Source organism: Dicentrarchus labrax, unplaced genomic scaffold (genome assembly GCF_905237075.1).
Source record: "Dicentrarchus labrax unplaced genomic scaffold, dlabrax2021, whole genome shotgun sequence".
NCBI lineage: Eukaryota > Metazoa > Chordata > Actinopteri > Moronidae > Dicentrarchus > Dicentrarchus labrax.
In genome coordinates, this window is record NW_026136704.1 from 20,598,789 (window position 1) to 20,614,005 (window position 15,217).

At 41.0% G+C, this 15,217-nt stretch overlaps 1 protein-coding gene across 3 annotated transcripts; it reads right to left on the reverse strand.

The window, feature by feature from the left end:
- On the reverse strand, positions 1-15,217 carry rtn2a (reticulon 2a). 3 transcript variants are annotated; one of them, XM_051396931.1, is made up of 12 exons: positions 15,069-15,217; positions 14,550-14,617; positions 12,896-13,344; positions 11,731-11,784; positions 10,678-11,241; positions 9,126-9,335; positions 4,516-4,723; positions 3,862-4,000; positions 1,752-1,821; positions 1,606-1,652; positions 1,454-1,512; positions 1-799 (listed from the first exon to the last, which is right to left on the reverse strand). In XM_051396931.1, the coding sequence occupies exons 3-12, from the start codon at positions 12,924-12,926 to the stop codon at positions 724-726; spliced, it is 1,458 nt and encodes a 485-aa protein (XP_051252891.1). In that variant the 5' UTR covers positions 12,927-13,344; positions 14,550-14,617; positions 15,069-15,217; the 3' UTR covers positions 1-723. The 3 variants fall into 3 exon arrangements, with proteins under 3 accessions (XP_051252891.1, XP_051252892.1, XP_051252893.1); XM_051396932.1 differs by lacking the exons at positions 9,126-9,335; positions 10,678-11,241; positions 11,731-11,784; ... (1 more) ...; positions 14,550-14,617; positions 15,069-15,217 and adding an exon at positions 7,632-7,761; XM_051396933.1 differs by lacking the exons at positions 9,126-9,335; positions 10,678-11,241; positions 11,731-11,784; ... (1 more) ...; positions 14,550-14,617; positions 15,069-15,217 and adding an exon at positions 7,388-7,487.

The following is a 15,217-nucleotide window of genomic DNA, read 5'->3' on the forward strand; positions in this document are numbered from 1 at the left end:
TAAAGATAGAAGAAATGTGACTTTAATTGCTTTTAGGTTTCATTTCAGCGAGCTGTATGTCAGGAATTACACACATACACACACACACACACAAACAAACTCACACGCGCATACATCCAGATAAACTGTCATGAGAATGAAAATGCAGCCAGAAAAGTAAATGCGCTGACACATGCATCCTTAATTGCCATTTTTTTTTTATGTTGCCATGAATAATGATGACCCCCTGTATTTGTCCCCTCACTTAAATCACCTTAACAACTGACTTCCCTTTTCCTCGGGTGAGTAGCTGTCGGTGTGGAAGCTTCCTGGTCTTAGTACATCATTTGGACTATAGCTCTCAACAATCTAAGACACTTCTTGAGTCATTTTTATATATTAAAAACAGTATTTCCAAGGATGGTCACGTGTGACGAGCTGTGTCGTTGAATCTTTCCACCTCTGACGCCAGCAGCAAGAGTCTCATCCAGGATTCATACACCTTGATTTCACCTTGATTAAGTTTTAACCCAAAACCCCAACCTCTGACCCCATAACTTAGATACAGTTAGAGTATAAAGTACCATGCGTGATCCTCATCATTGTCCATTTATTAAGTAACCTCCCTTCCCTTCCCCAGTCTCTGGAGCTCCGTTTCTCTGGAGCACTGACTGCTGGGTAAGACATCTGAGTGACAGCCTGTAACTCTGGGGAGCTTTTCTTTAAGTTCTTCTCCATCAGCGTTTACTGGCCTTTGGGTTTGGCGCCACCGGGAGTTGGGTCAGGAGGAGGGCCACCACCATGGGCAAGTCTTTGAAAGCTGTGCAACAGAAATAGAATATTTGTCCAGGTCAACAAATTTAGGGTCAATCCTAACATCTACGTTGTTTTTTCTGCCCACTAACCGGATTATAGGTTAGCTACAGCCAATGGAACACTTAACCCAACAATTATCCTAATACTATCTCCAGGCAGTCCAAAAGTCCAGTTGCTGACGGGAATGAGCCCATAAACTATTTCTATAACCAACAATAACCTACAAACACAAAGAAATTGAAGTCTATGACTATATATTGAAAATATTATTTAAGCCAAAACACTACACGGTTGTCACCCGGCTGGGACGTATTTCGCCATGGTTTGTGATTCTTTAAGTTACTGAAGGCTGCTATCCATAAGTGGTACTGGAAAACCTTTCCCAGCCGTGTTCATCACTTTCTGGTGTCCCCTGAAAACAGTTTCCGTTGCTGTCTGTGCTACTTGCAGAATTTCTGTATTTGGTTGTATTTTCCTACTCTGCATGTGTTGCCAAGCATTTTCTCCTAATTTGATTGTGTTTTGTCTGTTTGCATGTGTTTTCTTAACTTGCAGTGCGTTGAACCCTCAGGGCCACCACACTAACTGCCTCAGTAGCAAAATACCAGTAGACCTGTGTTGATGGCAACTTTGTGCCACAAGATGGCGGCATACTCACGTGTCCTTGATGTTGTCAAAGTTGGCCTGGATTTTTGCAATGTAGGTGTCCACCTGCTCCTGTGAAATAACAGAAAAAGATATGTTTATGGATATGGAAATGAAGGACCAGCAAAAATGACAGTAATAAGTATTAATTAAGAGAGTTATTACCTGGCGTTGTCTGTAGAAAAGTGGCAGAGAAAAGACAGCGATCACACCTGGAGAAGAAAGAAGACGGAAAAGTAGAGTAGTTAATGTGACAGATACCAGTATGTTAATAGATTCCATATTTACAGCGGGTGATGTCTGTTTCTTACTGATGATGAGCAGAGTAAGGCCATTGCACAGGTCTCCCAGGTACGTCACAAGGTACAACAGAACCAGGAGCTAAAACCAAGAGAAAAAGAAAGAGAGGAACAGCAGCGTAGAGTCAGTTAAATTCATCAACAATGCGTGCAGATGACTATAAAAACCCTCCAGCTCTGCTTCATGTGTATTTAATTGTATTCCTTTAAGAAGCAGTAAATCATGCTGCAATACTGCATAATTCCCTGCAACGTTTTATTGTGGCTATCTATCACACGACTCAATAAAGCAAGAGAAAAGAAAGAGCACCGAGTGCGAGACTCCCAATATGGGTCTCCGTGCTCCCCTTATATCTCACAGTGTCACAGCACTTAACAGCACCGCTGCGTGGGATCCAGTGTTGCCCTGATATGGGACACCCCTGTCTCAGATGGAAAGAGAATCCAGCTTATCCCGGGCGTCTCGTACCTCCTCCCGTGTGTCATGTCACATACCGGCCAGGTCAGGGTTGAGACTATGGGGTCCTCTGGGTTTAGGGGCTCAGTCAGATCATACTGACTTAGCATTTACTGTAAATGTGTTAAGTCTGTCTGGTCACAAACTGCTGCTGTTAATTACTGAAATGGAATAATTATATTAGGGATGAACTGAACTGATGTTTTGCTGACATGCTGACATTATATTTCAGCTGATACTGATACAAATAAAGTATTTTATATTTTATTTTATATTTTATTTTACTACCAGTGAAGTCTACCTACTATGCTCTAACACTGATGGTTGTTACTGATGTGTAGTAAAATGCAATGCAATGCTTACATTCCATAATTGTCACTGAAGGAAATGAGCACAAATTAATTCAAAAGTAGAATTTCTAAATATTAATATATGCATTGTAATTTATTTTTGCAGGGGTTTTTTGAACATAGGAGGCTCCTTCTGGGGTTTGCCTGTTTTTACCATTTGCACTGTCAACTGAAAACCAGTTTTTATAAATATTAGAACACCTTTAAACAGCACTAAAGATGTTTAGAAATGTTCAGAAAGATTTACATAGATATACTGTTAAAATGATACCTGACATTGCAATGAATGAACAAAACACTAGTCATACCAGTCCTGACTTTTTTTTGTAAATTAGTGTGAAGAGAAATGGTTTCTATTGACACTGATATTGACAACTGTGTATTATGTAACTACCATTACTATTGTGCACATAAATATCACATACATAAAGTATTATTTACTTTAGCAAAGACTCTTTGTGTGTACTATAATTAAAACATGCTGGATGTCCTTCAACATTTGTTTTGTCCAATTTGGGGTTCAGTTTGTCTATTTCAATATGTGGACACGAGGAACTGGAGATGGATCAAATGATACTATGATTAACCACGCTTTACTGCCTGAGCTACAGCCACTGTTTTGGTGTCATCATAGGCTATTTCAAAATGACAGTACCTTATAAATTAGCTTCCAGAGAAACTACCTGAACCTAAAGTCATTCAAGCACTGTTTAAGTGAATATACTGTATATAGACTGTGCCTCAGTACATGTGTGATACTGGAAGATTTATTTAGGCTTGATAATCATTAACATAATGCTTTGGCTCTGCTAGCAAGAGAGGCGTACCCAGAAGCTCGATAAAAAGCACAGATAAGAAAAGCAAGCCAGACCACCTCCTATTTATACTGTTAGTACCAATTCAAATTCTTTTGAAAGGATTTTTACCGAAGGGACTGATTGCTTTCCACATGATTACCAAAAATATGTCATTGAGGCTGACAGTTGCCGTCAGTGATATTGCCCTAAATTAGGACCAGAGCCTTCAGCTCCGAGTTAGCATAATGAGAGACGGTTGGCATGGCGATACTGTCATCTCCAGTGATGGAGGGAACTGGGATGAAGATGACAGAGGAGCTAAATGAAAGGCTGTAGAGACGGACTAACGGCTGGGTTAATGAGGGAGAGAGAATCTGGACAGGATGAAGCAAATCTTTGAGAACAGGTCATTAAGAGAGTACGAGACTGAACAGCACACACACATACAACACACGCGCACGCACACACACACACACACAACGTAAGTAAGACAAACTTAATTTGCTAGCTTTGCTCACCTTAAGTGACTCAAAGAGGTTTCCAACAAAAAAGAGTCCCTTCAGAGATTCGACAGCAGACAGAGTCATGACGATTGCTTTCTGCATATAGAGATCGGCCTCCTCGCCACTGAAACTGATGTCCAGGTCCAAGTATGACCTGAGAGGAAATGAGACAACAAAAAAGGAAGCTCAAAAGGACTGAAAATAAACAAAAACATTTACTCTTATGACTCTCTCTGTAGTATTTCCCACAGTCATCCTCCCTTTACTGTTAAGTAAATTATGTTTTTATTATGTTAAATGACACTGTGGTTCGTGTTTTTTGGCTGAAATCCCTCAAGCCCAAATATAAATCTCTTCCTGTCACTCTTGTCCATTGGTCAAAACAATCAATTTAGTCAGTGCAGTTGTCATTTCATAAAAAGGAAGGGCTATCACTCATTAATAATTTACAGAGTACTTCAGTTGGCTATGCTGATAGAAACACCCCAACAATAAATAACCATAATTAGAACCACTAAATATTTATTATTGGATGTAAGTACAGTAGACAATAGGTGAATAAAAGGCAGGAAATATGTGTAATCAAAGAAAGAAAATATAAATTGTATATATTATTATATTTATTGCTTTGAAAAACATTTATTGTTGTTTATTGTTTGTCACTCTTACTTGAAGGGGTGTTGTCCATCGCCCCAGTTGAGGATGTAGAGGAGTTGGTAGTAGATGCGCACTGAGATGGTGAAGCACATGACAGCCAGGGAGACTGTGGAGACCACAGTTATGATGCTGAGCTGGAACAGGGACAGCAGGCCAACTACTAACCCTGTTAGCACCATGCCTGTCCGCTCTGTGTCCTTCCAGTAGATCAGGTCCATCACTGAAAGACAAGAAAAGTGAAGGGGGAGAAGGTGAGGAAATAAAGTACGGAGTAGAAAACCTATGGGGAAATATACAGGTGGCTGTTAATAAAGTATAGACTGATAATCAGACATTTGAATTTGAATAACTGAATTTGAATGAATGAACAAATTAGATTTACAGCGATTCAGAGGTCCTGAAACAATCTAGAGAATTATTTACATACCGCTGATACTGTAACAGTTACCAAACTTATATAAAACAGCCCCAGAAATGCTCAAGTCAGATGTGTGTCAAATAATAAAGAAGCCGGTTTATGGATTTTCAAGGAGTTTTTCTACTAACAGCTGACAGCATTGTGAGTTACTGCATCCTTCCTGGTTTTCACACAGCAGCTGCAGCAACATCACTCAGCCTCTAGCCCTTTCAAATGGTCTTTCACTTTTTTAGGGGAACTAGGGAGAGGAAGAGTGGCAGGAAGATACAGTAGTTCCGACACAGTGATAGGAAGGGGAGGAGAGGCCAGAGAGGCCAGAGAAGCCAGAGAAGAGGAAGGGGGAGACATGAGGCAGAGAGGGATTTCCAGCCTCCAGCATGAGAAAAAACATAGCAGCTACGAAGACATGTCAGGCTCCGGCTTGGGCTAAATTTAGCCCTCAGATGAAAGAGGGAGACAAGCGGTCGAGCAGAATTTAAATGCAGCCTTTTACAGCACCTGCCGAAAGACATCAGGCCGTCATCAGGCCCTTTTCCACACCCCATTGCCGTCCGTCTCTGTCACCCAGCAACAGCTGCCGTGGAGACTGAGGCGTCCATAGAGCTGTGTTTTACAAGAGTGGATAACTTCAGTACAGTATCTAGCTTGAATTCACCACATTTCTCTCTTTACGTAACGATGTATGAATGACCATGTAGCATTACAAAAAGTGTACAACCATAAAACTAAACAGTGTCGCACACAGCCCGTAGTGTTGTGTAATTACAGGGTATGTTGTATGGTGCAGCACTGTCAGACAAGCACAGCTCTTTGGGCTTGTCAGTCAGAGAAAGGCTAAGCCTCAGCATTAGAATAAAGGGAAGCCTCTTTGAACAGAGTGCAATGACAGCAGGTGGTTTATTTATAAGCATCACTGCACACAATTAATACCCATGATGCCCCTGGAACACACCTGTCCAATGTGTTTGTTTGTGTTGCTGTCATTCTGAGACAGGGCTACTCAGCACATGGTGTCAGAGTAGGCAACAAATTCAATCAGAACAATGGAAATAAACCAGCACTGGAGTACTGAAAGCATTTAATCTATGCACAACATCTACACTAAACATTAAAATAAAAAGCATGGGCACTGTACTGTACTATACAAGTATCCACACTTTGCTGCAAATATGCAACTGCACTGCAGAAGGCATGTACGATATGAGACATCTACTTCATTTTTTTTCATTGTAAAGGTTTTAAAGTACCAACCCAGACACATTTTTATGTATGCAAAAATGATTAATATCTTGTTTAACATGGTTTCCTCACATCTACTCCTTCATTGAGAAATTCTGGATCTCTGAATGCTCCGCCCACCGTGTGTGCAGCGACTTTCTGGAGTCGCCACCAGGTGTCTGGCATTTCCTGTCCCCATTTACACAGTTTTTTGTACAAATTAAACAAACATGATAACATGTTAGTGTGTTTTATTGGTGCTCATAGGTAGGTTTTTTTCTAATCTTCATACAAAGTCTTTATGCTAAGCTAAGCTAAGCTAACTGGCTCTCTCCAGTTTTATATTTAATGGACAGCCATGAGAGTGGTATCAATCTTCTCATTTAATGTTCACTAAGAAAGCAAGCAAGCTTTCACAGATAAACTGGCTTGTGGGAAAACCTGCATTTTATATTCTCTACCACTTTATTGTTGGGTGTAATAAACATGGCAGCCTTTAGATGCCCTTAGGTTGGGACTTCAGACTTTTCAAATAGTTTTTCTTTCTATTGCCATCCATATCCAAATGTACTGTACTGACAATAATATACTTATATACGAGTAATCAGTAAGTAGTAATCATGTCTAATCAGGAGGCAATTATTACTCAGCTGCATCCACTCTCCACCACACTTCAACTTTTAGGACATTGTCACAATAACGCAATCCAAACCAGGGGAATTTTGATATGTGCACTAATGGTTTCAGTTACTTATTATTTAAATGAGAACTGAAGGAGTGATTGCATGGGGGAAATCAGCAATCAAATCAAGCAATTGACTAACCAGCCACTTAACCAATAAGAAAATGAATCACTTGTCACACTGACACTTAATGCCAAACAGCCTGAGGTCATCTCATTTTAACATCAACATCCATTTCATTTGAATCCAGTAACACCAGCTTTAATCACATGTGTCCAGGAAATCTCATAGTAGCTACTACAGTCTTAAATGTCTCTGCTCGCGCCAGCCCAAAGAGGAAATACTAAAATGTAAATGACCCCCTGCCTGCCACAACAGGACAGTTAATACTCATTTGAATGGCTGATAATTCAAATTGAGGCCACTGATACAGAGACTACCCTGCTACATCTGAACAGTTCATCAGTTAAAAGCCAAACACACTCTAGCTGACAGAAGCTGCCGTCTCCAGACACTCTGCTTGTAAGAAGATCAAAGAGAAGCAAGAAATCCGCTCAATTCCCACCTTCAGTCCCCTGATAGTCCGGCTTTATTCACCACTACACCGAAGTCACAAACCCCAACAGTCCACCACTAAAGACTATAAGTGGTTTCCACCCCTTCACACTTCACTCTTCTTGCTGAAATCAAACACGGCTCTTTGAAGTCGCTGACTGTCAGTTCACGACTGTAAGCAAATACCTAAACATCATCTGCATAGGTGAACTGTCTTAAATTATCCTCTTTTAGCTTTAAGCCCAAGGTCTTACCTTTGCTGGCCATTTTGGTTGCCACTCCAGTGTTTCCCCTCACACCCTCTGTCCCTCTCTGTGTCCCGCTGTGCTCCCCTCGCCCCTCCGAGCTGTTTTTGGCAACCTCCTGCTCGCTCAGCAGTCCAAAGGCCTGACAGCCCAAAATAATCTTGTTCGCCGCACCGCCCACCACTCTACAAGACTCCAAGAGTTTCACACGTAGAAAGATGAACACAATCACACGATACTCTAAAAATCACTAGACTTTCTTCTTTACAGTAAAAGTTGATTCTGAAGCAGTATTTATGCTATTCCTTTGAACTCAGACGAAGTTATATATAGTTGTGTTCATATTCGTGTGCCATCTAACACCTGAAACAGGAGAACCGGGTTTTATTTTCTGGTATGTCTCCGAGCCAGATCTTTCTGTACCACTACTACTGCTAATAAATAGATTTTAGTTCACTTGCCAAAACACATGTATTTAAGTTAAAGCACAAATCCCTTGTGTAGTCCAACAATTAGGGTTTGGTAACATTTAATTGTTTTATATAAGTGGCAATATGATATGTAAGTCTTGATGCCAATGGCAAAACGGCATTTTTTTGTATACCTAAAAAACACTTTTTCATTTAACAAAATACGTTTTTGTAATGTTTTCTACATACAATCAGTTTTACAAGAATATGAACTATATTCAGAAACCGTTTGATCAGCGAATAAGTGTCGATACTCGGTGCTAGAGACAAATTTCAGTTGCCAAATAAAGCATCAAGGTTTGATATGCAGCCTTTAAAACAAGTAATAAAACCAGAAGAAATATGATGCTCCAATAGATGCATGTGTGCTATTTATTCAGGACACCCTAAACTCTGTCATCAGCCTGACCACCCATTCATCAGCGGTCTGAGGGTTTACCGCCCCCCCCAACATATCCTCTAAAATAAGACTAAGCTGTACTCTGACTGACGGTCCACTTAAAATGCCATCAAGCTGGAAGACAGGACGTTATCTCTCGCTCTCTCTTTCTCCCTTTCTCTGTTTCTCACTCACTCCTAAAATGCCAACAAACTCTCACAAACCTGCATATGAAGAAGCTGCGCACACACACACACACACACACACACACACACACACACACCTGTCTCTCTGTGTGTGCATGTGTGTGTGTCAAACAGTGATACACTCTGACATCAGCAGTGATGGTGTCCAAAAAGTAAGCCAATGCCAGGAATGCTTTCCCCACAATTAGCCAATCATTCCTGAAATCCCAAGAGAGGGTTACTATGGAGATACAATGAACAGCCAGGACTCTGGGAGGGGGGGGGTCCTATCATTATCTGCATGCTCTTGAACGTCCATGCTGAAAGCGAAATTTGATATTTTCTTTATTTATATAGGTATTGATTAACGAGCTCAAAGAAAGGATCTCGCTCAGCAACGAGACAGAGATGGGAGGGACAGCGGTCAGAAGAATGGGAACATACGAAGATACAGATGTGAATCTTGTACCTGCTATGAGGGTGCATACTGTCGGGTCCTCTGATAGGTTAAGCGCTGAAAACCAGTGATCGCTGACCAGCTGTTCCTGAGAGTTTAGACCAATGGCAGCTGGCGACGAGGATGCCGGGCCTCTGGGTCGCACAGATGTGAGCAGCTTGACAGAAATTGTTTCCCTGGTGATGGGAGACTCTGGCTCGGGGGTCGGTGAGGCTGCTGCTGCTGCCAGGAAACAGAAGATGATGTCACTATCATGATGACATCACTGCTAACTTGTGGTACATGCTCAGTTAGAGCACAAACTACCCACAAAATATATTAAATTAGTGTGTTTTGCTTGCAGATTTAGATCAAGACGTTCCTTTCTTTTTCCATATTTATAACTTTTCTTACAGAAACTCAGGATACAGCATTCTGGTAAATAAAATTAAAGTTATTCATAACAAACTATAATGTCTGTTGCAAGAGTCTGATCATTTAAGGCTGATTTGATATTGTAAACCTTTGATTTGTCTTAGTTTTTCACCATAAGCTATTAGGAGTCTGATGATGGGTATGTTAAGAGTAAAATGATTTGTCAATATAAATTATTTCACTTTGAAATAATAAATAGGTTGGACTACTCAGCACCTTGCGTTAGTCAATATATCTCACATCTAAATGAATACTGGACTTAAGAACAATCTGGGCTGCTTATACATGTAAACCAAGCCAATAAAATCACATCAGATGATTTTTCATAGTTTTTTTCATAGTTTTATGATCAGTTTTTTCAAGTTTCTTCAAGAACTAGAAAATGTGAACATCCTGATGACATGACACCTAAATATTTATTGCACTCCCAAACAGAGATCATAAAATGCCTCTACATCCTTTTTCCGAATAGAAGCCCACTGACTTTTGGCCACCATTCACTTGTAGTCAGGTCTGCCACAGGAAAACATATTTCAGATCATCATAAGTCAGACTATGTAACCAACTTCTGCCATATCACAGTTTGACACTCATGAGTGCAGACAGGTAGGTGGAATTAGGAAGCATTATCAGCAGGACTTAAATCTGGGAAGCATCCTCTGAATAAACTGAGCCAAACCAGCAGTGACCTTGGGTTTAAATGATGAAACCTGTCAATACTCCTGACCATTGTGAACATCCATTTAAACTACATGTTAACACAATCCTGCAGCTACATGGGCTATTTTTTTTTAATCAGGCGACTGATCTGGGAGATATCTGACAGGATGTTTTACTATGTTGGCAGCCAGAACCAATGTCTGCCAAGTGAGAGGTGCATCCATGCAGTTAATTGTAAAGACGGGTTCATGTTGATGTCTGAGGGAAGGAGATAAACGCAAATCATCTACTGTACTTTGCAGCCTACTTGAGATTACGTGTCACTAGAGCAAATAGCCTTCAGGTTTTTATGAGAAGCTATCGCTAGGTAAAGTAGTCTTTGTGTTTGAGCATCCCCAGACACTGCATCTTTTAGTCTTCCACTATATATATATATATATATATATATATATATAAAAAAACCTCTTCACACATCCCTTCTGTTTCTCACCCAGGAGTATCTGTGAGGGGCTCTGATGCTGGGAAGAGAGGGACGGAGAGGGAGGCTGGACACTCTGGGTCTGACTGCTCAGGGGCTCCTCTCTTTCTGGGTCTAGACTTTGGGGAGAGGGCTGGATTGTAATAGTGTCAGTTTGTCTGTGCTGCTCCCTTCTCAACGCTGCACTCGCTGCCCTAGCCTCCCCCCTCTCCTGCTCTCTCCTCTCTGATGTTTCCTCTTCTTCCTCTTGACTGAGGAAGGCTTCAGGGTCCCAGTCTACATCCGGGGAGTCTAACAGTGTTTCCAGGGTGTCCGTGCGGATCAAAGGAGTGCGACTTCCGCGAGAGCCGGCCCTGCGTCGGTCGCGAAGGTGTCGCGACGCTCCCACTGCTTCGGGCTCAGCGATGGCAATGTAAGAGAAAGTCAGCTCGAAGGAGTTCTGGCGCGGCGTGCCCCAGATCGACGGGGACGAAGCCAATCCCTCGTCATCATCTGGATCCCCATCTCCTCCCTCCTCATCATCAGACCATTCCCTGGCTGTTTGCAGCTCGCACATCTCCGACTCTTCATTTCCGCCTGAACGGAGACAAAACAAAGAAATGTGGTCATCCCAACCGAGAGAAACACAGACACTAGACAGAGAAAGAGAAGACAAACAATACAACACTTAGCAGTTTATTGCTGCTGCTAAGAGTGTGTATATTCGTTCAGTGACATAGAGGGAGAGCGATTTTGCTTTTAATGAATAGATATGTCAGATGAAGGCAGCCAGGTGTGTCATTTGATGCCAGAGAGAACAAGGTGTGACATCTAAAGTGAATGAAACCCTCTTTGATAAATGCATAAACATCACTCTGCCAAAATGTGTCTGTGATCAAAATGTACTCCTGTGTTTATCTGTGGATCTTCAGTGCTGGTGTTTTAGAGGTGAGAGAGGTGTTCAGATTGTATTCTTTTAATGTTAAGTTCAAAAGAAAGGCTTTGAAGGAAGCAAGGAATCTCTCAAGTGCTGTGTGAGAGAATTTCTCAGTGGATGGACAAAGTGTCACGTGTCTGCTTCATTACCATCGGTGCAGGGAGGCGTTGAGTCTGGAGTGGATGCCACAGAGCCATATTCCTCTGAAAGAAAACAGTCAACAATTTACGTTAACCTACCAGTAAACATGTCGTAGCGAAATAGTGTCAGAAATATAAATGTGTTGTTGCTGCTTTCACATGCTGTAAACCCACCTCTTCCACCATCTCACATGTGCCTCGCAAAACAGTCAATGTAGGTGTACTTATGTGAAATTATTAATAGCATTAAAGCCCTAAGAACACTGCAGTGTTATGAGTCATTTTAAAATCTTTGGTTTTATTCCACAAATATTAAGAGACAACAATAATATCACAGATCGAAGTTCGCTCCTTTTTGTTTTATTTTCAGTGTAATAAAATACTGTCAATCCTATCCTGGTGTGCGCTAGAATATATTTTTGTTGCATGGTTTACTTTGGTTTGCTCTGCACCAGCTGGCACCCAGAAGATAAGCACTGCTGTGCACTGGGTTTTTTCTACTTTTTGGACAACAAATATTAACCTCTATACAAACATAACATTGATATACACATAACACTATGTGTATATCAATTTCAGATCAAAAGAACGTGACAATTCTAGTTGCACACAGAAGGTCAGTGAATAGAGACTCATTTCCTTACAGAGCTTAACTGGCAGCAGTAAAGGCCTCCACTACATTAGATAGCCAGCATGACATTAGCTAATAAATCAACCTCAGGCAGAGTAAATAATGCAGCATATTCTCTTCTGCACACGTATGAACACATGCAAACCACTTTCATTTAACTCTATAGGGTATCAGATGACTACTGGGACAAAAAGATGAAATAAAAAGCAGATTTTAGGGGGGAAATAACTTGCATTCCTGCCTGCAAAGCCTTTTAGCACACAACAACATAAACATCTGCAAACAGATGGGAGGGAACAACAACAGGGTCTCCTTCTGCACTGCATCCATTTAGTCAGCCATGTGTTTATTAAAGGTAGGAGCAGAAGAGAGGAATGGAGAGTAGGCAGGACGTGGAGGGAGGTCGGGAGGGGGCTGAGCTAACACATACGATGCTTACAGCAGTTAGCAAGAAAAGATGCTAAACTGGAATAGTGAGATAAACAAATGCAGACCTACCACACGGAAACACAGATGGAAACAGGAGAACAAAAGCAGACTCACGGCAGTGGGAGAATCCTAAAACCTGGCCCATACTCCATCAAGGCATCGCTGGGCCCATCCAGTCTGGAAGCCCCCCCCCCCTCCTCTGGTGCCGGCTCTCACGTCCTGTGGATCTCTCTCTCTCTCTCTCTTCCTCCTCCCTCTGTTTCTTGGTCGTCTGTTGAGCAGCTTCCTCCTCGCTCTCCTGCCTCCCGCTCTGTCACTCAGCAGCCCCGCCCTGCCTGCCTCACTCCGCTATCCTCCCTCCCATCAGCCCCTCTTGCATCGTTATGACTGCAGCTGGAGTAATGTATGCTACAGCGAAGGGAGAGAAGCATGAGTGTGTGTCCTTGTATCTGTCTGAGCTCGTTGTCGTCTCCCATTCACAGCTCCTCTGTCTCTGTCTCTCTCTCTCTCTCTATCCCTCTCCCTCGTCATGTGATTTCATCTCAGGATCTTATAGGGGCAGGCTATAAGAGAAGAAGTAAGAAATCATTAATAATATATAGCATGAGCATATACAAAACATACACAGGAAAGGATGCATTCAATGATTGGCAGGACAGGCTGAAGCTCAGGTCAGGTTCATAGCTCATGAGCTATGTTTTAGTAATAAATATCATATCCCAGTTTTAAAAAATTGCAACTGTACAAACCAACCACAACAGAATTCATCATAAAATCTAGAATATAACTAATATACAGGCTGAACTAAAAGCTTTTTTCACAATGGGAAGTGAGGCCTGTGCAACAGTGAAACGTAGGGGGCAGAAGTGGGTAGCTGTAACTGATGCAACAAACCGACCTCTTTGCTTTGATTTACATATCACATTTCACTTTGTATAAGGCCTTAAAGGCATTATTAACACATACAGCTTGATATATTTAAAGAAACGCAATATAACTTCTGTTTCTTTTACAAAGCCAAAGTTGAATTCGTAAGGCATAAATGGAAACCTTTGCTAAATTCAGAGCACTCAGGGGTTTTTCTGCTAAAGCCTTACTTGGTCTGCTATGACCAAGTAGGTTTTTATGGATAATGGTAGCTAATGTTAGTATATTCTAGATAGATATTTCTCTGTAACTGACAGTATTGAAAATAATACAAAGTATACAAAATAAATAAATACAAAACTGGAAATTTAAAAGAAAAAAAGATAAACAGGAATAAATAAAGGGACAGAGTAGAATAAAGGTTTTCCCTTCCATAGTTTGCATAAAAATCTTTATATGATTCCTCCTAAATGCACTGGGTAACACTTCATTTTACAGGTCCATGAATCTCATGGTAATTAGGTGATGATTAGAAGGTAACATATCTGAAATTTCTTTGAAATGACCCCAAAATTGATCAAAAAGGACAGCAACAGTAATTGTTTTAAACATTATAAAGCAGTTATGTTACCGTTTTAACAATTGCTTACATGCTGACACTGTATTTATGAACCAGAATCATTATCTATCAATGTGTGTGTGTGTGTGTGTTAACATGTTGAGTGGTCTGAAGACATTATTATCAGGCCTCAATAAGCAAGCAAGGGATGAAACTTCTAAAGTGGGTTAGTAGTAACTTGACTTTTGAAGCTGTATTTGTTGGTAATTGGCTTAAAATAACCAACAGAAATGGTTGGGTAGAGCACGTACCACATATAAAGGGTATATAAAGAGTCCTTACCACAGTGGTCCAGGTGTGAAACAGGCCCCAGGCCCTCTGCTGGCCTCTGGTCCAAAGTAATTGCTTAACTTAATATTCAGTTAAAACAAATGAAGAACACAAAAGTTTGTTAATTCATTTAAAGGTGGTCGGAGCTGGCACAGGTCCTATATGTTGTGGATGTTTGTTACAGTGTAGCAGAATAACTAAACTCTGCTTCCAAGTGTTTAGTTTCGGAATGGATAACAGATTAAATGACTTGAGAGGCTTGAAGAGTTTTCACAGGAAGTGAACAGACAGTATTTTGATGTATTGTTTGTGAAATGGCCGTGCAGCAACAAATCTGCCAAGCTGAGAATAACGACTGTGTATGACTGGGTCTGATTGATTAGGAAATTGAAAAAAGATAGCCTCATGGTATGAATCTTAAATATCATGTTATCTAAAGACGTTCACAGCGCGATCAACTTCCGGTGTTCCGTCTGTTGCGTGCATTCTCAATATTTACTGGATTAATAAAGGTAAACAAACACGATTTACCTGAAATACTGCCAGCAGAGACCAACTACAGCAGATAAAAGGTTTAGTCCCACTTATAACTGGATAATCACACATATAGTCCATAATAAACCTCAAGAGTTAATGTAAACCAGGTCAGAAGCTCCAAATACACAGCAGTTAATGAGATT